General features: G+C 48.6%; 1 protein-coding gene across 2 annotated transcripts in view; it reads left to right on the forward strand.

Moving 5' to 3' along the window:
• The first annotated feature begins 7,660 nt into the window (after positions 1–7,660).
• Positions 7,661–25,330, forward strand: part of FGF12 (fibroblast growth factor 12) — a 103,182-nt gene continuing 85,512 nt past the window's right edge. Inside the window, exon 1 of one of the 2 annotated variants that reach the window (XM_086618170.1) lies at positions 7,661–7,859. In XM_086618170.1, the coding sequence (XP_086474296.1) occupies positions 7,661–7,859 (199 nt within the window). Of the gene's footprint in view, positions 7,860–23,123; positions 23,140–25,330 lie in introns of those variants that run through there. The other variant, XM_009980082.2, reaches the window with a different exon arrangement.

The following is a 25,330-nucleotide window of genomic DNA, read 5'->3' on the forward strand; positions in this document are numbered from 1 at the left end:
CTGACCCAGCAGGATCTGAGATATGACCTGGCTCAGGATGCGAGTGCCGGGCTTCTTATGGATTTGGAGGCTGCAGGAACGGACAAGTGGAGTTCAGGGTCAGGGAACTTTCCAAGGCCTCTTTAGGTCTGGCAGAATCCGTTACGTGCCATGCAGGTAGAGAGATGTATGGATCTGGAGGCAGTTTGTTATTTCTCCTTGACAGCTTCTCCTCCTGGCCTATGCCAGTGCAACACACATGGTGTCTCAAGGCTGATGTCTCCAATCTCTGAGCCTTGACTTGCTGTGGAGCAGACGGTCCCATGGCTCTGCTTGGAGGAATGCGATAGGGGAGTCGTTCTCCCTCCCTTCTCTTTATCGTTCTCAATCACATAATCGGGCTGGTTTGCCTCAACCAAGATCTAATCAGGAAGGATCTGTTTGACTTTCAGCAAAGTCAGATTGATGGAAACTTTAAATTGAAAGGCTTTTCCTGACACGCTTGAAAATGGTTCTGGTTGGAATCGGTGTCTGGCTGCACGGTTACAATGTGAGGAGGTTTCACAGCTTGAGCAGCTTTCCTTCCTCCCAGGGAGAGGAGAAAAGCGTGGGTGGTCCCTTAGACCTCCTGAGCTCAGGGGTTCGGAAGCCCTAGGCCTGAAACTGCACTGTGGGGTCACACTCCCCTCTCCACCCAGACCACATCACCTTCAAGCACGTGAGATGTAAAGCCAGACACAACCAGATTCCATGTCCATGGGAATTGGGCACCTCTTGCATTTTTGAAACTGTAGTCCAAAATGAGCTACAGGCCATCATCAAATAGGATTCAAAGAGAACGATGGGGATTGCTGACCTCTCCTAGGGAGGGGAATGTGGTAGGAGTTCATGAAAGTGCTGCTACCTGAGGTCTGAGGACTAGGTCTCTGCTTCAGACATAGAAGGGCATGATGTGTGGGTGTTCAGTCTCAGGCTCGCAACTGGGGTTGTTCTGTGGTGATTGTTTCACCTATTTCAGCCTCAAGCTCCTGCTCTGCATTAAAAGCACGAGGGATGTGGTCTTTTCCTCCTTCTTGCATGCTGTGAATGAAGATGTAAGAGCTGGGATGAAATCTCAAGTCCACGCTCTCCCTCCCTTTCCAGTTCCTTGCAGATCCTGTGGCTTAGGGCTATCGGATGAATGGCCATGGGTGGAAAAACTCCCTAAGGGGGGTGGATGGAGGAAATTTCTGGATGTTGGGAGAGGCCCAGTGAGAAGAGGAGGTGGAGTGAGGAAGGAACAGTGGCACCTGTCTGTCCTGTCTTTTCAATTCATCAGCTATAGCACAGGCAAGAAGATACTCGAGTTTTCTTTCAATATGCTTAGGTGGGTGCTTCTAAGCCTGGAGCAGCTGGTTGGCTGTGTGTCCCTTGCTCAGGAAGAGAGGGCTCTTAGCTCTGCCTTGCACAAGGTTATCTGCAAGTAGAGTACCGATCCTTTCATTGCTCCTTAATTGGAGACCCTTCAGCAAGGTCTCCTCCATGCGTTGCCCTAATGACTGAAGTGTCCTGTGGGAGCTGTCACTAGGCAGGTGTTTGCAGGCCCTTTCCCTTGGACTCCTACCACTAATGAAGACACAGCTGAAGTACGTAACTGCAAGGACAGCCATTTTTCGTGCCCTGATCCCATTGAGGAAGGATATGGCAGAATGGGTGATGACCAGGACTTTTGGGGTGGGGTGGTGACAGCAGCTTTGAGATGAGCCATCTTGAACAAGCCCCGGGTCTTGCTCTGGGATATGGAACAGGCACTGACCTGTCTGCAGGGAGGTCTCTCTTTGTATGTGGGAACAGGTTCAGATGGCCCCTGTTACTGCTCCATTTCAGGTTTCGTTGCAAGAAGATAACTTCTGCAGCAAGGCATAGGCAGCAGAATCAACCCTAGACAGTGTCCCTTCCTGCTATTCCCAGCAGGGACAGAACTGTGCCCAGAACCCAGGAGTCAAAGTCTATTCAGCCATACAGGAAACTTCTTGAAGAGAAACACATCGTGGCACTTTCATTCCTACACAGTCACAGTTGCCTTCAGTGAAGTGAAGCTTTCTTGGGTTCCCCTGCCTCCACCTGGTGTAGGCAACAAGTCACTGAGGAGAAATAAACCTACTGTTAAGTAGAAGTCCTCTCTTAAAAAGGAAAAAGCATATATAAACATGTAAAATCTGAGTAGGATTATTTCTTTTTCTGGACTCCAGTTGGTTTTGTTGTGTTGGTGCTGCTTGTGGCATGGTTTCGTTCTACAATCTGCATAACTGCTTACGTGCCACTGGCTTTAAGTCACAGACAAGCCCACCTTCCCCACAGGCTAGAGCTGGTTTTGAAGACATCGGGTAGGCTAATGAGTACTCCTCATGATGAGCTCCAAATTTTGTTTTAATTGAATCTCTGAAGCCAAAAAAAGGGGGTGAGGGGCCCATTAAATAAATTATTTTAATATAGCAATCAAGTGATGCAGGCTCTTCTGTGTTTATTAAAAGGCCTAGTCAGCTCAGAGCTCAGCTGTGTGAAAAAAGCCCAGAAATCCCATCAGTTTTCATACTCTGCTGCTGTTTTAGGGCCAGATCTCTCTCCCTGAACAGCATATTTTTAAGTGGCCGTGTGAATTCTTATGAGGCATCCAAACATAGATATAAAACCATGCATTGTAAACAGAATTACCCAGCACATAAAATGAGCAAAATGCTTTGAGGTCTTTTCTTTATCAAGTTACCCAGGCATGTTTTTTTTTTTAAAAAGTCCACCCACGCAGAGAGACTGGGGAATGCCAAAGCTGCATGAATTTTAATTATGCTAGGCATGCAACAAGGGGCTACCTTGTAAAGAATAAAGTTAATAAAACATGGATATGGGCTTAATTCTGCTTAATAGGCAGCCCTGGCAATGCACATTTTGGATGTAATTTACACAGTGTGGAAATCGGGTACAATTCTTAAGAGGTGTCTGCATGCAGACCTTCAGACTCAACGGTGCCTTCCTATTGGAAGAGATTTGTTGCTATGCTGCTGTAAAATGGTGAATTAGGCCATTCATAATTATTGGCCAGAGATGGATGTCTTTCTTTTCCCCATTCAACCACAGCAATACGCATATACCTTTTAAAGCGGTATTAAATTTAAATCTCTTCCTTAACTTTCATGCGTGCGTTTTCAGTAGCTATGCAGATAAAGCAGCAAACAAACCTGCGTACACTTCTATTTGTTGTTAGCTCTGTGTGTACAGAATTAGCAAAGCAGAGATATGCCTAATGACTGAATCTACAGAACATAGCCCATGGCTTTTGAAGACTCTATGAAAAATAAACAGGATATTCTGTTAGCAACCCTGCGGGAATTGTTGCACTTCGCTAAGGAAAGATGCCAATAACCTCCGTTTTGACCTAGATAGATCGTTCTGTTTAGGAAGGTAAGGGAATGCAATTCTAGATCTCTTCTCTGTTCAAACCACCAAAGCCCTGAAATTCAGCCAGGCCTTCTTTTTAAACCTCAGCACCGAGGACAGAAGAGTTTATTTATCAAGGGAACAAAACCTCGGAAATGACAGTGTCTTGACATGTTTATATTGGCCGCCTTCCATAGAGAATGCCTAATGCATAGGCTCCTGTACGCTTAGGGTGGGGATATATAGTAAGTGTTGTGAGTCTGATTCTCCAACAGCCATGGGGAGTCCGACCCTCTGCCTGCTCCTGCATGCAGGATGGGGCCCTTCTCCACAAACTGCAGGAGGAGCATTGACGTATCTCTCCAGCATGATCAGAACACTGTCTTGCTTGTTCATGTTATGAATCAGTGCTATTCTCTTCTTCCGTCTTCATAGTGCGCACTGTGCAGCTTTGCAGACTGGGACTGGAGGTGAGGAGGGAGCCCAGGAGAAAAGAGGGAGGGGAGAAAATTTGCCTGAATAATTACATAATATAGACATTACATTATCTTATATTAAATATAGATAGATAAATATGTAAAAAAAAAAGTGCCTTAAGGAAAAATGCCATATTGGCCCAGTTTGATCAAACAATTCACCTCTGTTGGTGGCAATGAGTAATGCAGCCCCTGGATTCATCAGGGGGTAGCTGGTATGGAACAGTGTAGGCTACACTACCCTCAAAGAGGAATAACTGATCCAGGTGAAAATGAGAGATGTTTTGAGCCTCGTTTACCCAAGTGGAAGTTGAAGGAGAAAACTTCCACTGGCAGAGACCAAAGCACACAAAGGCTTTTCTGTTTCACTTGGCAGCCCACCAAAGGTAACGTTTCACCTGCAAGAATGACAGTGCAGGAGCATGATGAGGCTGGCCTTCAATTCTCCAGCTCAAGACCACTCTGGGCTTGCTTGGTGTTGGTAAAAGCATGGGCTTTTCAGAAAATTTTGTGAAGTTGGAGCATGATCCAGAGTGGTGCAGAGCAGATGCACATGCTGATAATGTCACCAGGAGTTCATGGCACTGTGCCGGTGTTCAGAACCACATCCCACGGACTCCTTGGCCATCTATAAATACAGACAGACCTGCGTGTTAGCAAATGCATTATATTCAGTTTCGCAAGCTCTGCTTTAATTGAATTCCATCACTGCAGAAGCAGAGAGACCTGAGAGAAGCATTTCTTCTTAGAGTCGCAGCAGCTCTCTTTTCAGATCCACAAATCACCAGGACAAAAAATACTGTGACCAACTTTATCACTGACGAGGATCATTTTTAAGTACTGAGCTGCTGCTCCTAGTTTACAGCTACACAAGAAAACAAATTAGTCACATGGCAAAATAAATGAAACTTACCTAATATGGGGTGGGAGGGATAAAACAGCGTTCTTTCACCAGAGATTTGAAGACTACAGGCAAAAAGTATCTTTATATGTAGATGGAAAACCTCTTTCCTAAGATATCAGATTTGCTCACATCCTTTGAAGATGAAGCTTTGGATAATTCACTGCCAGTTCAGACAGTGATTCTCTGATTGCAAACAGCTTTCTTTAGGCCATGCCTGTACCTTGTACTGCAACGTTCTTTGATGTCAAGTGAAGTAATCCGGCAGAGAAAATTAAAATATGAAGCATTTTAGTTACAGGAAGGGGAAGAAAAATCTTTATTGATTGGGATAGTGAAACCTGCTCAAAAAAGTTGGCAGCAGTTAAAAAGAGATCAACAGCCAAACATTTCTATCTCCCTCCCCTGTTCTCTCCTGGAGAACCTGATTCCACCTCGTTTTGGCATACATAGGGATGAGGAGTGAAAATCAGGAAGCAATGCCAGAGTTTAGTTAATCTTTACGGACATGGTGAGTGGTTGTTTCAGTCGCCTTTTTTCCCCCCAATACCTTAAAATAGTTTAGAGCTCAAGTTCTCGCAACAAAGTAGCTACAAAGATTATTTTGCCGAAGTTGATAATTCCCACGGGATGTCACCAACTGGTTTAAAGTTCTCTCTTCAGCTGGGTACGTGCTTCACCCCTACACCTTCAGGACTGGATTAGTCTCATCCTGCCACTGGTACTTGCCAAAGCGTAGCTGGGGTGGGTCTCCTCTTGCCAGCCGACATCCCCTCTCCTTCCACCCTGACTGCTGTACGTTCCCACGTATCTTGCTCATCACCTCCTGCGCATACACTCGTTGGCTGTTCCTTTAACCTGAGGTCTGGAGAGCACGATTCTTACAGGAGCAGCAACAGCATTTACTTATCTGGATAACCAGAGATGTATATCTGCACATTAAAATTTGTTCGGTGCAGTTTCGTGGCTGGAGATACGAGAGAGCCCACCCAGCTCCTGCGGGTCGGCCGGAGCAGAGCACCCGCTGATAAACGGGTGGGCTGCCTTGGGACCGCTAGTACGGAGACAGCCTGGTAGTGCCCACCGCTGCAGTCGGCGGTCACGCTCCCCAGACCAGACGAGGTACCGACCCCGCCTCCCCCGGCAGCACAGCCCCTGGGGTGCCGGGGGCTGCCGCCTTGTCTGCTCGCACGGAGAAGCAGGGAAAGCCATGGAGATGCTCGGCTGCTGAGCCTGGGTGCTCGGGCACCTACGGCAACGGCCGAGGAGGTGGCCGGGGTGGCTGCGCAAGTCGCAGGCAGCTCCCTCGGAGAGGACGGACGGGGCTGCCGCTCCGGGGAAGCCCGGCTCCCCGCGGGGGTGCCGGGCCGGCCCGGGGGCTGCCCGGGCGAAGGGGCAGAGCCGCCGCGGAGCTGCAGTTGCCTCGCTCTGCCTGCGCGATTTTTCTCATCCAAACCTCGATCACGTAGGATTGCGTAGAGGAGGGCAAGCGGGAGCAGCTGCAATTCTCCCCGAGCCCGGAGCCCAGCTCCCGGCCGGCACCGACCCGCCCGGCCGCCGCGGGGCTGCGGGGCTCCCGCCGCCTTGGCAGCAGTCCCGCGCGGCGTGGGCGTCCGGGGGGGCTTCTCCGGCCCCTCCTTCCCCTCTCCTCCTCCCGCGTCGCTTCCCCCTCCCCGACCCCCGGGTTGCCGGGCCGGGCTGGAGAGGATGCGGGCGGGCGGCGGGCGCGGCTCAGCTCCTCCTCGCCCCGTCGCCGTCGGGCGGCACCGCGGAGCATCCTGAGCCCCGCACGGAGCAGCAGCAGCGGCGGCGGCAGCCGCACCCTCCCGCCCTCCTCCTCCACCTCCTCCCCGCCTCGCATCGCTCCTCCCGCCGCCGTCCCCGCCGCGGCAGCCGGGCCCGGGGCCGCCCCGGTGCCGAGCGCTCCGCGGCCTCCCGCCGGGTCGGACGATGTGGGTTGCTGTCGTCGGGAAGAGCCGCTGCCGGGGCAGAGTCGGCGAGCAGGGCTGGGGGAGCTGCGCCAGCCATGGCGCTGTGAGCCCGGAGCGCCGAGCTACGGCGATGTGAGCCCGCACCCGTGCCGGGGCGCCTCTTTTTTTTTTTTTTTTTTTTTTAAATTTAATTTTATCGTATCGCCTCTTTTTTGTTGGTTTGCTGGCCTGGTGCTTTTTCCTGTGGCTGCTTTTTCCTTCCCCTCTCGCCCTCTCTGCGAGCAGAGTGGGGAGGGGGGGGAAAGAGGAAGAGGAGGAGTGCAAACAGAAATGCAGCGCGGCTCGCCCTGAGCCCGGCCGCGGGAGCGGAGCGGAGCCGCGGGACGCGTCCATGTGCGCGCACTGCCGCGCCGCGCCTCGGAGCCACCGCGCTGGGGCCGGGGCTGCCCGCGGGCCGGGGGGGCTCTGACTCATCCCACGGCCCCTCGCTGGAGGGCGGCCGGCGGGAGGAAGCGCCACTGCCTGCGCCCGGGCGGAGCGGAGCGGCACCACGCCGTAGGGACCCGCGGATCCTCCGCGCCGCCCCCCCTCTCCTTGGACACAGCTGCCGCCGGCGGACCTTTGCAAGCGGGACAGCCGCCTCCCGGATTTACAAGGCGCGGGGACGCTGCCAGCCCGTCCGGGCGTCTCACCGACGGCCGCCCGCGCCGAGCTTTGCGCTCCCCGGGGACAGACCCATGGGCGGCGGGGTCCAGCGGCCAGCAATGGTTGTTAGCCCGGGCGCCCTGCTCCGCCTGGCCGGCTGAGCCCTCCCCGGCGCCTGGACTCGGGGCGTCAGCGCGTTAAGCGGGGCGTCCCTGTCCCCCGTCCCCGCGGGGCGCGGCGGCGGCTCGGCCCCAGCGCGCCCGGGCGGCGCCCCCCGAGCGGCGCGGAGCGGCGCGGGGGGCCCATGAGCGGCGATGGCAGCGGCTATCGCCAGCTCGTTGATCCGGCAGAAGCGGCAGGCGAGGGAGTCCAACAGCGACCGGGTGTCCGCCTCCAAGCGCCGCTCCAGCCCCAGCAAGGACGGGCGCTCCCTCTGCGAGAGGCACGTCCTGGGGGTCTTCAGCAAAGTGCGCTTCTGCAGCGGCAGGAAAAGGCCAGTGAGGAGGAGACCGGGTGAGTACGGCGGGCCGGGGCCGTGGGGACCCGCTCCGCTGGGTGGGGCAGACGCGGACCCGCCGGGATGGCCGCTCCGCCGGCCGGGGCTCTCCCGGCATCGCCGGGTGCCGTCTGGGGACAGGCTGGCTCCGCGCTCAACTTTTGCTTGGGTCCTGGCGGGTCTCCTTCCCCGGGCTGGTGGGGTGGGTGGGCACAGAGCCGCCGCCAGCATCCCTGCGCTGCTGTCCGAAGCGTGAGCAAAGCGAGTCCTTTGGCAGGGGAGACCCTGCGGCTTAATCCGTGCTAGTTTAACCCGGAATTGTATTTTTCCACCTCCTTTTAGATACGCTTTTTAAACAGTTTCCTCTTCTTTTCTGCATAGTGACAAGGAGATCGATAAACTGAGGATCAATTACAATTGTGGTCATTTGATAACTAGATCCATCAAGTGCTACTTCTTAGGCAGAGTTGCATAGGGAATTTCATTAGCTCAGAAAGCTTTCCAGATGGCAGCTGCACGGTTGTTGCACCTAACAGTGAGCTTGCAAGGACCTAGAAATGCATTTTGGGGTAGTCTTTCTTCCCTTTCTTTCCTTTTATCTCTGTGGGTCTGTGTGTGCGCGCTCAGTCTTGGTTCCTTGCGGAAAACTTCAGCCCTAGTGTACATGTTGCTCACGTTTCCAGGATGAAGTCCTACCAGCCGCAGTTCCAGTCCTGAGTCGTGTTTTGTGCTCTCAGCTGTCCTTGGCAGGCAGAGAGCTCAGTACCTGGCAAGAGCAGACCTTTCGTGATTTCTCAGTGAAATTATTATTTACTCTTCCCTTTATTTTTTCACTGGTATAAATCACCACTAAGGTAAGAAAACAGTGATTGGTTTGAGAAGCTGCTGTGAACATTTACTTTTCTCAGGTGTCTATTAGTATCATGGTTAACAAAGAGCAATACTTGTTTACTCATCTCTTTAGGATATACCATCAACCCATGTAATCGTCCCATTTTCCATGTATATTAATATTTTGTTTGTTGATTAGTCTCTTCATGAAGCCCCTTCTCTACATCTGAACTCTCTCAGTAATGACTCTACAGCAAGGTGTCAGAGCTGAGGGCTGTTCTTCTGGTCTGTAGATTGAGGTATGTGACCTGTACTCTAGAGAGGAACAAAAAGAAATAGGGGGAAAGGCTGTCACCATAGAAGGCCACTTACTGTTGTCAAAGAAGGGGAAAGAAGAATTACTCTGGATTGGTGTCAGTACATTCACAGGCTGTTGGGCTCAACTGTATTTATCTAGCAAAATGCTTGAAGACTTGCAGTGCATGGGTTAGGCTGTGAAAACCAGACTCTTTAGTGGTCTGTTTTAAAGCAGTTACCAAAAGAGGTAACCGAAATATAGCATGACTTGAAATATTTGAAGGGAAAACGTTGCCTTTTTTTTTTTTTTTTTTTGATTTGCACAAGTTAGGAGGAGTGGTAGCTTGCTGGGCCATCCTATGTATTAGTTAACCTGTGAGCTCAGACCAAAAGATGACTCTTGCCCAAAAAGTGTGGTCATTTTGTCTGAGGAATCAGTCTTTATAGGATCAAGAGTGGGAAATGGGAGTCTCATTAATGAAATCTTTTCCCATTCTTCTTCTCATCTCTATCTGCTATTGAATGAGGTCCCCCAAGGACTACGAGGGTGGGAAGTCTAGACCTTTACCCAGATTTCAAAATGCTTTGTCACATTAAAATTTGAGTGACTTATACAGCAGAGTGTGATTGGTGAGTCTATTGGTCCAGCTCCTAGCTGCCCAGGTCCAATTCTGCTTACTTTGGACTCGCTAAATGCCTGTGAAGAATGGATGAATTCTGAGAATTCCCTCAACTTGCATGGACGTTCATGCTGAGAAAGGTGTTCAATAACTTACAAACGAGAGTGATTTAAGAAAGACTTTTTATTGACTTAGAAGAAGGATCAGTGTTACTCAGCGCTGTAAAAATAGAGCCTCTTAGTCTTTAGAGCTGTCAGTCAATCACTTGTAACCAGTACTGCAGTCATTTTATAAAATTAAAGTAGAGGAATTAAGTTGCTTTAAAAAAAATCAAGTGTCCTTTGCTAGGCTATGGATTGTGTCTGCTTTAATTCCCGATGTCCATCTTTTAAATCAAGAGTTGTTTCAGTGGTACATCCTATTCCTGGACTCAGGTGTGCTGCTCAGAAAGCAGTGTGCCACTTGCTTTGCTGCTACTTGGATTGTTTATTCAGGGAGTGTATTGTGCCCAGATAACTTATTCATTGCAGAGTCCTTCTTCTGCATAGAAAATGACTTGCAAATGAATTGAAACTGGTTTAAAGAAATGTGCATACATTGTGCAGTGACCCTCAACCCCAGTGATTATGTGTACTTAATGATATGCTGGCTCAGTAGTTTGCAAGTCAGTGAAAGGAACGTGAGAAACATCCATGTTCCAAATCCCATTTGGAAACAATACAGTGCTAGGGAAACTATCTTTACCTTTTTAAACGTGACCTCATTTTATGGCCACGGGGAGTAACTGTCAAAATACTTCACATTTACAAAACGATTTTTATCTGTGTACTCAAGAAGCTTTACCAAGCAATGGGATTCTTTCGATTTACAGAAGGGAAGACTAAGGCACGGAGCAGTTGCCTGACACATAGACCTAATTCCTTATGCTCCTTCCAGCCAGTGGTGGAGCTGTAGTAACTTGCACCATTACAGAAATATAACTCTGATGGCGATTCATGTTCCCTTTGCTTTTGTAGAAGCAACCATGTGAGTTTACGTCAATTAAGTGTTTTTAATGTGTGACACAAACACTGCTGTAACTTAAACATTCAGTAAAGACGTGCATGAGCCAAGTTACTTTGCACTGGTTGGCACCTTGTGCTCCACTTCGCAGCCTGTGCGAAGTGAGAGTGAAATACTCCTGCTTTCGTATGGGAAGGGAGAATTCGCACCCAGTAGCAGCTCGCTCAGCAGTGGGCATGAGTAGTTGCAGATTTTGGCAAGCTATGGGGAACCAGGTCCATGCAGGAACATCTTGTATAATCCAGACTATCAGCTCCTGAGGGAAACAGGCTGCAGAAACATCTCATTTGTTGGGTTGTGATAGTGCCATGTTGTAAAGCGAGCACTTGTTTCGTCTGCCTTTTCGGCAGGCAAAGACAGCTCACTCACATGCACACTCTGTGTTCTTTCATATCTCTTGCATGTGTTTGGCTCCAGTCAGTTTAAGATAGGCCAAATAAGGACGCTGAGTGCTGTGGACTAAGATGAAAATTTGGACACATGGGCTTAATCCCTTTATTGTGAATTAATACAGGTTATTGGCCGCAATTGCGCAGGTGCCAAGCAAAACGTGTGTATGTTGGACAGCACTTGTACAATTACATGTATAAAATACAGCTAGAAAAGATTAAATTACATATTTTGCTCTGACCATAATAACTTGATAAAGGATTCAAAAGAAATCACAGTATGGTATGGCTTTTTAGTGCAGGCTCAAGAAATGGATCCTTAATCAGAGAACGATAGATCCAAGAGGTGAATGCAGAAGAATAGACAAACCAGCTCTGTCTGCAGGACTTCTCTGCCAACAAATGGTTGAACCAAGTAGTTGAATCCGCTTTACAGCTGATTTAAAGCATCCTTTCTTCGGCTGTTTTGTAACAGGCTGGAAGCCCTGTGCTGATGGGTCCAGCTTGTATGTGACAGCTGCGGCTGTTGCTTCACTGACTGTCTTTTCAGGTGGAGTTCAGCTTGGAGAACTGGGGTGGAGTTGGCCTTCCATCATGCCATGGCCACTGAATAGCAAAGCTGAGGAGTTTGGGGGCCTTGCATGAAGGGAAACAGGCTGGAGCATCAGGCCATGGTATCTATTGGAGTTGCTGATTGAAGTGAAGCCTACTGAAAGGGTGTCATTATTTGAGGAAATCTTATCTGAATTCAAGCAGCTTTGGGTCAGGTGATGCCAGGCACTGCGTAGAATTGTCTTCATCCCTTCAGGCATTGCTTCTGTGGATGAGTTCGCAGCTCAGAATGCAAAGCTCATTCTCAAACAGGTTTTCCACCCCAGGAAAAAGAAAAAAATTCTGCATTGTGTTCCCCCCCCCCCCCCCCATATATTTTCTGCTTCTCCGGGAAAGGATGCTTTTCCTTAAGGAGGTCTAAAGGCTTCTTCCAAAGTGAGGGAAATGGCTCACGCATAGAAAAAAAGCGATAACTTAGAACGCATTTTCCCTTTGCTGTATTTCTTGTTTTGAATAATAAATGGAGATTTGGAATTTAAAATATACGTATGTAGATGTTTTTGCAGCAGTATGAGTAAAATATAGGAGCAACTTTAGTTGAAGGACACAGAAGGACTTTGTTCGTTCGGAGATTCATTTAAAACATTTGAGAAGTCTGTCATCTCTTCAAGCTGTTAAATTCCCCAAGTCAAATGGTTATTTAACTCTCTGATTTCATGCAGGGTGAAAATGATGATTGAAACTCATGGTAAAAAGCACCTTTTTAGCTCCTTGTTAAATTTGTCATAGTCCTTGCCCGCTTTTACAGAGTGGCTTGTCTCAGAACAGCTGTAATATCTGCCTAACCTGTGGAATTCGGCCTGTCCATTGCTACAGCGTCCTGATGCCGGCTGTGTTATCTCAGCGCAGAGCTGCTGCCTACAGCAGGATTCAGGCTGGATCCCAGCACTTTTCCATAGCGTCTGTATGCATGAGTGGGTGTGCACACAGCCAAGGGGGGTCCATCACGTTCTTCTGCCTGCCCCTCTGCAGAATTTGGTGCTGTGCCCCATCTCTGAGGAGTGGCTAGGGGAAATGGACATCACTGGAAATCCTGACATGGCTTGGCCAACAAGAGCTGTTAGAAGTGATAGCTGAGATGAGGGCACATATGCCAAGCGTGAGCCTGGATAACATCAAGGGGAAGGGGCATAGCCTCAAGGGCGGGCGTCCTCCTTGTTTGGGGCAGTCTGCCATCGGTGCAGTAAGCTCCTTCTGCACCCGCCGCTGCTAATGAATGCCAAAATAATCATGAGAGGGGGGAAAAGGCTCCCTCCTGCTCATGAGAGCTCGGCAGATGGGTTTCATTTTATCAAATTGATCCCCGGGGGTGGTATCGCACATGCTCGTGACTTGCAGATGTGGTGACTGTCACGGTGTGTGTCTGTGCTCGGTTACTGGGGGGTGTGTGTGGGGGGTCAGATAGCAACCACAAGCTCTCAGTCTCAAGAATCTGGGGAAGAACTGCAGACTCCCAGTTTGTTCCAGAGCACGAAAAACTGAGCTGCCAGCCTGCTTCGCAACACGGCTTGCGGGTGAGCACGTCAGTCAGTAAGCCACTTCGTACTAGTTCTGGTCTGGATATAGTTGATGCCAAGAAAATCCGTGGAAGTCATCCAAGCTCCTAGAGGGATGGATATCTTCTCTCTCCATGGCCTCAGGGGTAGCTGTGCTTGTGGGAGCAGTGAAAATCATTAGCTAGCAGAGGAGGTTCACCATTAGAGCAATACAAATGATTGATTTCTCCGTCACTAGCCAAATGGAAAAGTCAGGGCGAAAAGAGGTTCATGAGTGATTATTTTCCCTTCCCATAAAATAAAAGATCCATATAAATCAGTTTATCATTGACTGATATAACTGGGTTTTTTTTTTTGGAAAAAAGGTACAATTTCATTTGAAGGAGTTTTATATGTGTATTTTTCTTTAACTTTTAGATATACTTCTAAATGAAATGTTGCTTTAAAATAAAAACCCAAAAGCTTGAGTTCCAAAAATACCAAAATGAAGACAAGATTTTCTTCCTTCCTTCCTTCCCTACATTGCTGAATTCAGCATGAATTTAGAATAATTTCAGTAGACCAGATACTGCATATTTTAACAGATATCTATTAAAAAAAAATTTTCAACAGCTTGACTTGGGCAGTGTGGAGAGCAGAGCTGCCACGGGAGCGGAAGAGACTGTTAAGAATCTCACTTTTATGAGAGACAAACATGGTCATGGGTCTCACTATGTTGAGGAGCAAGTACAAACTCACTTGGACTTGTCTTCCTTCTTTCCCTTCCTCAAATGGGCACACCATAAACTGCAAGATAGCATGGTGGCCAGGTAGATAGGCATTTATTCCATCCCTCTGGCATTCATTCTGTTTGATCCATCCCTCTGAACAGTCACGCGCACATTATTTCTGGGAGTTTCCTACTCCTGCACAGTTTGAAGCCAAGCTGTGATTTATTATTATTAAAATGAAGGCAAGAATTTTAACCAGCAAAATAGGTAGGAGATTGACATTGCTTTCGTATTTGCAAGCTCCACAGCTTGGCAGAAGGTGACCAAGAGTACAGAAGAGAGCAGGTCAGGGAAAGCAGCTCCAAAGGACTAACCTTTAAATACACATACATCTCCATATGCTCCGTGTGCTATGGCAGCATCATTGCCATGGCTGCATTATTGTTGTGCCTTAATCTTGGAAGTCCCTTGTGAAGTGACCTGTACCAAAATCACCTACTCTCTATCTGGGCTGCAGACACTGCAGTCTGTCAGGGAACAGTACCTTTATACTCTCTTCTCCTGTTTAATACTTGGTTCGTCTTTATTCCCTAGCTAACACAATATTCATCATATTAATACATTATCCTGTCTGAGTATAAAGCATACTACTGCATCTATTGTTTTACCTTTGCCCTGTTCTGGTATGTAGCAGAATCCTGAAATAACTCAGCCTTTCCAGAGGCTGGTTTTACTTTGCATCTCTATTAAAAGCCATGGACACACTTGGTGCCCTTCCCCCAGCAAACGCCACTAGCAGGGGCTCCTGGAATAAACAGTTGTCTAAGAGGGGTTTGTGCTTTGAGGGGAGTCAATGTGGACACTGAATTTTTGCAGCACGGTAGCAGGGCTGTAGGACTACAGCTTCTTGACAGTGCTGTCTCTGAAAATAGCAGCTACGACACATTTTTAAAATGGTGAGCCAGAAGGCAGCTTTCTAGAGAGCTGTGGAACACGACTGTGGTATTCACTGTTCAGGCTGGCCACTCCGGCTTTTCCAGCCCCCGTGCTGCAGCATAGACAAATAACTGTGTGCTTGTTCCAAGCACTGAACTGGGGCTCTCTGCAAACCTGATGGAGCTCATGTGGCTGCTGAGAAAATTGCTGGATGCACCCTGACACCTGTCATACACCTCTGCTGTCCTGTGCTTGTTCCAGGATGTCCTGGCTAAAGGTGACAGAGGCACAAAGCCACCAGCTTGGAGGCAGAGTGGTGGCCTGAGCCCTTTGTGTCCTCAGGGATGAGCTGCTGGCTGGTTCCTGGTGTGATGGGCAAGGCTGGCTCCATGCCACGGCTCTGGGCATTTCTGCTCTCTGCCCTTTCCCCATGATGCAGGCTGGACTGCGAGATGAGGGTTAATGCTGGAACCAGCATCATCATTGAATGGGGCTTCACAGCTCTGTTCCTGTGTCTGCTGTATGGCTTTGGGTTTGTCCTTTCCCCCAGCGTCACAGGGAGATGACTGTGCCGCTGTGCCTGGGGTCCCTCTAAGGAGATGCCGTACAGGGTTGTGCTGCTCCTGGCAGAGCTCTAAGTTTGGAGGAGTGTCAAGCTCTTATGCAGACCCTGGCATGGGTCAGGGCAAGGGGGGAGGTAGCAATAGGACCTCCTTTCTCTTCTCGGCAGCATGTGTATCTGTTGTACCTGAAGTCGTATGTGGGAGGAAGGGAGGATTTTATCCAAGGAACACCTTCAGAGCCTGACTTGCATCAGCGTCCCCTTCTCCTTCAGTGTTACCGAGCACAAGGATGAACTCTATGTTGCATGGTCCTTGGTACCATCATGTTCCCAAGGAGAAACGCTCAGCTGGGGACCCATGGCATTTCTCTGGCTGGAAGGTGGGCAGCTGTGGTGAACAGAGGGGAACGGTTATGCTGCCGCCGTCTTTCTTTATGGGGCCTTTTCAGTGCAATAGCTTGTGTTTGGAGTGCTTGGCTCCATTGATGGATGTCAGAAAAGGGGAGATGTGAAATGGCTGGTTGCCTCCAGTGACGAGGGCTGGATTTGAGGATGAAAATCCAGGGCTAGATACAGCTGCTACGGTGATAGAGAGCACAGAGCTTCTTCCCCATCCCACAGCAGCATCCATGGATTGTGCTGGGCAGAGCTCTCTCCCCATGGCACTCCTGTCTCAGCTTCCCTCCAGCCGCGTGCTCTGTTAAGGGGATGTTTACATCCAGTGGACAGCTACGTGCTGTGAGCTGGCAAAATATCCACAGAGAGGCAATATAATTCTGTTGCTCGTTCCTGTTTCCCAGCTAAAAGCTGATTGTTATCATGATAAAGATTAAAAAAAACCCCAAAACGGTCCTTTCTTGGAATATTTAAGCATTTTGGATTGAAATGAAGAAAGAAAAGAGCAAGGTCTCAGGGTTAATAGAACATGCTCACTTAATTGATATTTATCTAGAACAGCATAGTTTGGAGTCCCCTCCCCTGCTGGCTGCACAGATAGTTTCTTTGCTTAGCAGTTGCCACCCATATTGCCCGAACTGCCAAATAAATACATTTCCTTCATTTCTCAAAGCAAAACTGTTTGCAAAAGTTCAAGCAGTTTGGGACTGCTGCAAGTGAAGCCAGGCTGCATAGTCCACATCTTCCAGAAAATTGAAAAGCAGTAGAAATTAGCAAGAAGACCCAGTGGATTTAGCTTCCAGGGACCGGCTCAGGGTTGGGAAGCACACGGTGGTTACTGAAGGATGCTCCCCGGGGACCTGGGAGCCACTGGGCTGCAGGAGATGCAGGGATCACACATGAACTGGTGAGGGGCTTGGACCGTCCACCCACTCTCCAGCCTGTCCTTTCCCTGGCACAGCTCCTGCAATGGGATCCAGGTCTGAATTTCTGGCTGCACCTTCTGCTTCAGTTATTGATCTGTAGCTGTCCGTGTGGGCATCCTCTGGTGACCGACGCCATGCTCTGGGCATTTTCTGGGCGGAGGCTAAAGGGACTGGCAGAGCGTGCAGTGTGATCACCAGTTCTCTGCTGCTTTTTTGTACTTTGGTTTTATGCTCTTCTGTACAGGGTCTGCCTGCTGGATAATACACAGCATCGTTATTTAAAAATTTATAAGCATTCGTTTTGACTTTTATTTCATTTCCTTCTGTGCTACTCCTACCTTCTCTACTTCCCTCAACATTTCTTCCACTGTTTTTCTTTCTGTTTCTTCAAAAACACAGCTCTGCTTTCCGTTAAGTCAATCTTAGGTTTTAGAGCTAGAGCCTGATAGTGGCTCCTGAATGATTATAAACCACCAGGTGAAGTTTAAGAGCTCCTGAGCCCTCGGGTGGTGAGTGGCTCCTGGGCAGCTGGAGGAGCAGGAGCCGTGTTCAGAGACCGGTTGGAGAGGCAGATTTTCTGTTTTCGCTCTATCTGCAGTGTGTCATCCTGAGCGCAGGCATCCCTGGGGAGGGAGCTCACTGTTTACAGCTCTCTCCCGAGACGGCAACGGGGCAGCCGGTGAATCTGCCTGTCTCGCTGGAGTCCTTGGGGCTGCCCGACGTCAGAAATGAGGTGTTTGTAGTGAGATACAAACCATGAAACACCATCCTTATTTAAAACAGAGCTTTAGATGGAATGAGGTGGATGATGGCTTTCTTACACCGCAAGTGTCTTCATTAGGTTGAAGGAAATCTCTGGCTCAAGTGGAAAATTAAAGTCATCCTGCAGGTATAAAAAGGTGTATTTTCACAAAGCAAAAGGAAAGAAGAAAGAACTTTGAGTCACAAGGTGGGTTTTGGCCATTTTTAGCATGATCTTGCTCTTTGAAGTGTAATGTTGTTTCAAACCAGAGTGACACAAGCAGCACATTTTCTTTATGCGTTTGGGTGTTGTGTAAGATTTGTCAAAATTTAGTAACATCATAATTTTGGGTCAAAAAATGCTACAGGAAGGCTTAAGCTCCATTAGTGCCGTGAGCAGAGAAATTCTTATAATACAACCAACTGATTCAAGCTTTATTTTTCCACATCACAGGCTCATTACTGGTTAAATAAAGAAATAAAGAAATTTGGAAAAATGCTGAGGGAGTGCATGAGGAAGACTAGCAAAAGGGGATGTTATTGCCTGATGTTATTGAATGCTTGCAGAGCGGCACTGGGACCCAAATTTTACCCTGAGTTGCCATCCAGTGATTACCCAGGGCTCTTCTGCAGGCTGGTGTTGGTAGGACCCAGGTACCCTCCCCAGGACCGATAGCATCTTAAGTGATTAAGCGCCCAGCGCTTGTTGATATCATGTTCCATCCATTTTCTGTTTTAATGAATTTACTTTTCTAGGCGTGAGGAGTAGGGTGGAAGAATGATGTAGTCGTTTCCACAGTGCGTTTTGTTTATGTGAGGGACTTCTCGGTGTTTCTGCAGTATTTCAGGCCTGTTGGATTGATGGGGGAAGTGGAGACAGAATGTCATAAATCACAGCGCCAGGGCAGGCGTGAACAGCAGGGATGGCATCTGCTCTGCGCGTGTGAGGACTATTAGTGATCTGGTGCCTTGCGTGGGGCACTTCAAGGTGCAGGGAGCTGGGTCTCTGTCGTGGAGCCCTTCAATAAACTTGGGGTGCAGAGGTGTGGTAATGTCGCCAAGTTGCAGTCTCCTAGAAGCAAGGCTGAAGGGACCCCCAAGGTTGACTAGTCCAACTGCAGCCTTGCACTGATACCCGATGTACATTCCCTGGACAGATGCTTTTTAAAATATTTTTTACATCCTCCTGTGGAGCAAATTCTAGGTAGAAAGAATTTCCTAGTATTCAAACCAAATCTTTGTAGGAAACCAGGAATAATCTGCTTAATTGACAGTGAACAAGTTTTATATTGCATATTAGAGTCAACAAAACAAAACAAAATGGAGCCTTTCTAACCATACAAGCAGCAAAGTGCTGCCACAAGACTGCCCAGGATTTCTGACCCATCAAACAGCTCCTTAGGATGTGTCTGGGTGATGCATGGCCCTGTAGAAAACCCTCTCCCCCTCCATCCCTGTTTGTAGGGTGAGAGGTGCTGCAAGCGTGGGGCGAGGGCAGAGCTAGTTTTCCATTTCTCCCTCCTGCCAGCTCCAGGCAGCGAATCCCAGCAAGTGGCATCTCCAAGCACCATCCTCCGAGCCTGCCGTCCCACCATAGCATAGCTGTGGCCTCTTCTTCGCTGGTATGAGCTTTAAGCTCAATCATCCCTCCACCCAAAAAGCTCTGCAGGGTGGGAGGACCTGTTCGCTAAATCTTCGTGCAGCACCAGAGATCCCAGTGCTGACATGGGGAAGATGTGGGTTTTACTCCCTATGTTTGGCCTTTGCAGGTGCCCGCTCAGGAGCTGGCACAGCCCGTGGGGGCCGGGGAGAAGCCCCCATGAAGGGACACGCACTCAGTTGGTTCATGGAGTCATGTCTGCACCCAAATGAAATGCGCTCTGTGATTGTGGGCTCACACATAATATTTATGCTATCCTCTGTTTCACTCTGGGTGAATATGCTGTAATTTTGGCTAATTACACAATATGTCAGGAGTAATTGCAGGATCTTCCTCAAAATAAATAATATATCTTGTGTGCTCAGCTATCCATACTTATGAGCCTGCTTTAACCTTCAGTAGCCAAGGCATTGACTGTGCTGGAAAATGACGGCTTAGGAGCTTTAGCTACAACTTCTTTCCCATTAGACTTCTCACTTTTTTAACTCCCTTACCTGAAAAAGCTCACCCTGCATAAATTCTAGAACAGCCCTACATCTCTCCTTTGTGCTTTGCTTTCCTGTCAGGCTTTGGTTTTCTCCTCATCAGAGCTCAAGTCAGTAGAGGTGTAGAAGATTGCTCTTTAAAGGGAAATGTTTTGAAATTTTGACTGCTGGTAAAACACACTGGATCAGCAGAGCAACACAAACCATGTCCTGGGGGAGGCAAAGACAAACCCAGGAGTGTAGCTATATGAAGAATTGATTTTTTTAGTTCCCCGGTCTAATAAAAGAAGTTCATGGGGAGGAGGGGATTCAGATCCAATGCAATATTTCAGTCTACTTAAAATGGAACTTTGACTTTCATCTCCAACTCTTTTAACATCTTTTTTTTTTTTTCCATTAAATTTCCAAACAAAACATTGTCTTAAAAGAGAAAATCAAAACCTTTTACCCTTTTCAGATCTCCTTTTTTTTCCCCTACTAATGAGATGGAGTTTGTGTACAGCTTCAGCTGCTCCTGCTCTGGATTTTTTAACAAAATATACTGCTAGACAGAGGTAGTCATCGATTCACCCAGAGGCAGTCAGCAATTCTGTGACAAAATACCCAGTGGCAGTTAGGCCATCAGTCCTCTTCCACTTGCCGGCCCATTGCTTTCACCTGCAGTGGTCTTTGGGCACCTCTTTGGGCTCTGCAGCATTGGAGATGGCTGCTCATCCTTAGCTTGTGTGCAGGGACTGCTTGGAGTGGGTAGCTCATGTATCATGTACATTAGTTTGGCATTTACCTTCTAAGAAAACCCATTCAAGACTTTGGACCTCTTAGTCCTTGAGCCTTGGACCTTCAGTGGCTGACACGCAGGGTCAGGAGCTTGGAGAACCAGTGAGCTGCAGGGTGACTTCTCTAAGTCCTAACATCCATAAGCTCCTAGGAAAAGTGGGAGAGACACGTAGCAGTGGTCTTATATATCTCCTTTGCTCCTTACCTCGGACTGGTATTAATATCTGAGTAAAGCTGATTCCCTGGGTATGGGAGGACCTGCATAAACACCAGTGCTGTGCAACCACATCTTTTCCACCCACTCTACGAGTGAGAAATAAGTCTTCCCTGGAGGGTCTCATCTTTGTAAGAGCAAAGCAGGCGTAGTGCAGAGCTTTGCACGTCTGCTCCGTGGTGGAGGGTGCAGGCAGGCAGCTGTGCTCAGTGCTGGAGCACTAATTACTATTCCTCCTTGCAGGCATTGGCGCAGGAAAGGAAATCACTTCTCTGGATGCTCTTTTTGCCTACAAGGTGCCATTCTGCTCTAGTGACTCACTGACGGTGACAGCAGGTGATTGCTTTGATGGGTGCTGTCATCGGCTTGAGCCCATCATCCCTCTGAGTTAGGGAAATGTCATACTCGGAAGCTTGTCCTTCAAACGCAGAGGCCATCCCTGTCTGCACAGCCTGTTATTTCATGTAATGCATCCTGGAAACACCAGTTGTCTCTCTGTAGTTATTAGCCTGGGGTGGAGATTCTCGCTAGAGATCAGTAAACACACGAGTGTGCTGTGTGCTGTGCAGCCCTACTGTCCCAGAGTCATTTGCTTCTCAAAATAAATTCTCTGTAATTGGAGGGTGACACTAACCCTGTAATCACGTTGAACTGGAGCTGGGCAAGGCCTTTATTCTGCATCATCAGGAAAGGAGTTGGGATCAACTGTTTGGTGCCCCTAGAGTCACAGACCTCGGGAATAAATCTCTTATCATCAGTCAGTCAGTCTGTTTACATCTTTCCATCCCACTCACAGGCTGGGTGATGCGCCCATGTGTTAAGCTGAATGGCTGTATCCAAACTGAAGAGGTTCGTGGCAGCTTTGCAAGGTGGGGCTGGATGCCTGGCTTTGCTACAGAGCTTGAGCAGCTGCCACTGCCCACGGTGATGTGACCTCTGTGCTGGCAGCCTGAGGAGGTGCCCCAGTGCAAGTGCCCACCAGTGCCCTTTGCCTCCTTTGGCCCTGCAACACACGCATTCATTTGCCCTCTCCCTTCCTGTTCCTCGGGATGCTACAGGCTGCATAGCCCAGTGCCTCCAGCCACCCGCTTGTGGGCTTCCTCCAGGCAGAGCGCGTCCTTCTGCTCTGAACAATTTTGCTGAGTTTATCCACTGAAGCCATAGAAAACATTTTGTGGGACTGGGAAACGTCCTCCTTGCCTCTGCCTGTGTGCTTTTCTGTACTCAGTGGCTCTCGTGGGAGCTGAAAACGCTCAGCACTTTGCAGCAGGGTTTCCTACCTCTGCACCTGAGTGACACCGTTGAAGTGTCCTCCAGGATCCCTGCATATGGCTCAGGAGGCTTTGACCTGCTTCGTACATGACTCACTGCAGGCACAGACACCCGTGCACAGCAGCTGCTAAAGGCTCGTGCTCCACCGTAGTCACAGTTTGGAAGAGTTGGGCAAGGTGTTCGGCTGCGGGAAACACACCCCTGGTCTCCAAGGGCAGCAGCTCCTGTCGCAGCTGCCAGTGCTGTTATTCCTGAGCTTCCCAGTTTGGGTGGATTCAGTGAATCATGGTAGTGAGTTGAGCTATTAAACCTATGCCAACAGTGATGCATTTAATTGGAGACAGCCACTTACTTCGTCTTAATTCCAAACGTGCTGCAGAACTTAGCAGCTCCTGAACAGAAAAACCCCCCGATGTTTTTCTCCCACAGCTTTTCATCTTCTCTTTCTCCCTGAGTTCTGTGCTGATGCCTGTCACCATAGTAATCTGTGTGGAGCTCACTGATGCATTTTCGTGCTGAGTTAATACAAGCCATTATTAATACTGTACTTCCGAAGGAGGGATTTCGGTGCCCTTCTCTGTCTGCATGTGTTTGCAGTATTTGGCTTATCGAGTATTCTGGAACCCATCCTTTTCAGGGGAAGGGAACTGTAGTTTCTGCAGTGGCACTTTAAATGTGGAGTTAATCTAAGTAAAGTAGGAGCAGTTACACTCTGACTTGAACGCTGGTTTTGGTGTGTTAAGGATTTGAGTTGGGTGAGTCATAAATCAACCTCCCATTACGACAGCCGCAGCTTGAATGGGGGAAAATAAGAATAATGGAATGTGTAAATTCCAGGCTAAAATGTTTAATTGCAATAAACAAATATTTAAAGAACATTTAGGAGAAATATGCTCCTGAGATGTATTCCACGTCCCGTTTGCAGTCACATCCTCAGCAAAACTGTTGCACAGGCACACAGGAGAGTCAGCAGTATGCCCAGCCATGGTGCACATCAGGCCTGGGGATGCCTTTTCCCTTTGCCAGACCAATGTCCGTAGCAGGTACTGGAGGGGCTGTTTTGGGAGCCTGCCGCTGGCATCTCTGACAGCCCTGCTGTGCTAAGACCAGGAGAGATGTTGAGTCAGAGCATGTCCTGCTGCAGAAAAAGAGAGCAAACAAACGGGCAAGTCTCCTGTCAAAATTAAGCAGTACGTACCATCCTTCTACCTTGTTGCAGGTTGCTGAATATAAAATGTCTGCTTGCCACCAGAGCTGGCGGAGTCCTCTGTTCTTTGACAGCTCATTGCGAGGAGAACAGTAACCCCAAGAGCTTCAGAGTTTATGCCATGACCAGCAGCGAGTACTGCTGGCACCCAGCACAGTAACTTCTGGAGTGGTTTTAAAGGCAGTTCTGCACCAGCAGCCTCAAGTAGAGGCCTGCCTGCCAACCAGAGCATCGCCAGGAGTAGCAAGAATCCTTGGAGCCAGTGGTTCAAATCCCTGAAAGGTCACTAAGCCCTTCATCTTTTCAAAAGATCATTGAAAAGCAACCCCTCTGAGATCCCTACCGTTAACTCGGAGAGTTCAGGTTAAGGTGTGAGTAGGGTCTGGTTGAGTCCCTCTACATTTCCCAGCCCAAGGCAAAGCAAGGTCTGGCTTGCTGCAGCCTCAGATAATCATGTTGCCGTAATGACAGGTATTCTGTGAATTGCAAGAAACGAGGCTGTGGCAGACCGCCTTCTATGATGGAGTCTCAGCTGGAAATCAGTGTTATGCCCTATTCCTTGGTCATCCAGAGCACAAGGTTTGAATTGGATTGAGCCACCCTACAGCGCTTGATGGAGTATAGGGTTCCTCACCGTGAGGTTTATGCTACTGCATGTGGCCAGATCGTGTTTGTGCTGCTGCTTTGCTGATGGGAATAAGCAAGAGCTAATGTCCTCTGTGGGGCTTTGCTAAATGCAGCGCTGGTGCATAACCTCATAGGTCCTCTCTGCCTTCAGGGGAGTTATCCTGCTTGTGTGTTCTCCAGTTTCCAGCTGATGGGGTAAGCTCCATATTTACCTTAAATAGCAGAACTAAAAGAAAAAGTTGATAAAGAGCCAGTGATATTTCTGATAACCATTTCTGCCAGCGTCCCTGCCAGAGCTCTTGATCTTTTCCCCGTAGCACATAGTGAGTCTCTTCAGCAGTGCCTGTGGTTTGAGGGATGTGGCTCTGTAGGGCAGCTGATTTGGGCATGATCCCCTGGCCACCCGCGAGCATGTCCCTGGAGATCAAACAAAGCATGTGTGAGCACCCTGCACCTATCATGTCCTTGGCAAGCCATGGGAGAGGAAAAATCACTGTATAGCTGTGCAGGAAGCGCAGCAGCTGATCGTGAGCTGAGGTGACTTTAAGGCTCAGCAGCAGGACAGCTGAAATGAATAATGGCAGCATCACCTTACCATTTCAGTGGAGACAAGGAGATTAGCAATCAGATCATGATTTAGTTAGCCTCAGCTGTGTCAAAGGGCTCGGAAAGTTAAAGGCAGGGCAGGCAGAGCTAGTGAGTTTGGCCTGTGGAAAGTGGAGCAAGCAGGACGTCTTTCAGGGGATGTGTAGTGGGCTGAATGACTGCTCTAAGGAGGGTTATTGGCTGAGGACCATGTCTTCACCCTAGGGGAAAACCCCCAGCCTGCCAGATGGTGCAGAGCTATGGCTTGGCTCTTGGTGCCTCTTACTCTTATTAGTCTGTTCTGCACTGTGACTATGCTCCTTGGGGATGCTTCCTGGGGGTGATCTTCTCCTGTGTCTTCTGAGAGCATCACATTTGAAGGATTGGAGCTCAGGGCATCAACATAAGAAGAGGTTCTGCTGAGCTTTCTCTAGCACTCCCCAGCCCTGAACAGCTGTGCACGAGCAACCAGAACAGGATATTTAAAGTAAGCATCCTAAAGTATAATAGTATTTCTTATAAAGTAGGGGTAAAAATATCCCTTTGCAAATTGCATGGGAATCCTAATACTGTAGGATCTGCCCTGGGAATGCACTCTGTGTGGAAATCTCTTGTGTTTAGTTGGTGCTTTGGGATCAAGGCAATCATAACTTCTTTCTTAAATCTGTTCCGAAGTACTTGACTTTGTATTTAGGGAGTCCCTAAGTTGGTGTTGAAGTCTTGTCTGCGTTAGTTCAGTTTCATATCTGCAGGGAAAGATGCTCCTACGGCAAAATAGAAGAGTGTACAGAGGAGCCTGTGTGGGAGAAATAGGTTTACCCCAAGTGTGTTATGCAGTATTGCTCCTTTAAAAGCAAGAGGATGTGAGTCCCCCTTGCTGTACAAGAATGAGGTTAGAGAATAGGTTTGAGTTTGATTCCTGGAAAATTCTGTGAATTATAGAAAGAAAACACTCGTGGCAGGGCTTGTGCTTATCTGTGATGCGTGTTTTTTTTTTTTTCTTTTTCTGTGGTTTGCTTCCTCCTCTTACTGATTATATCCTGGAACAGTATCATTGAGAGAACTTTAGACAGATAAAAGTAT

The sequence above is a fragment of the Tauraco erythrolophus genome, chromosome 11, assembly GCF_009769465.1.
Source record: "Tauraco erythrolophus isolate bTauEry1 chromosome 11, bTauEry1.pri, whole genome shotgun sequence".
Taxonomy (NCBI): Eukaryota; Metazoa; Chordata; class Aves; order Musophagiformes; family Musophagidae; genus Tauraco; species Tauraco erythrolophus.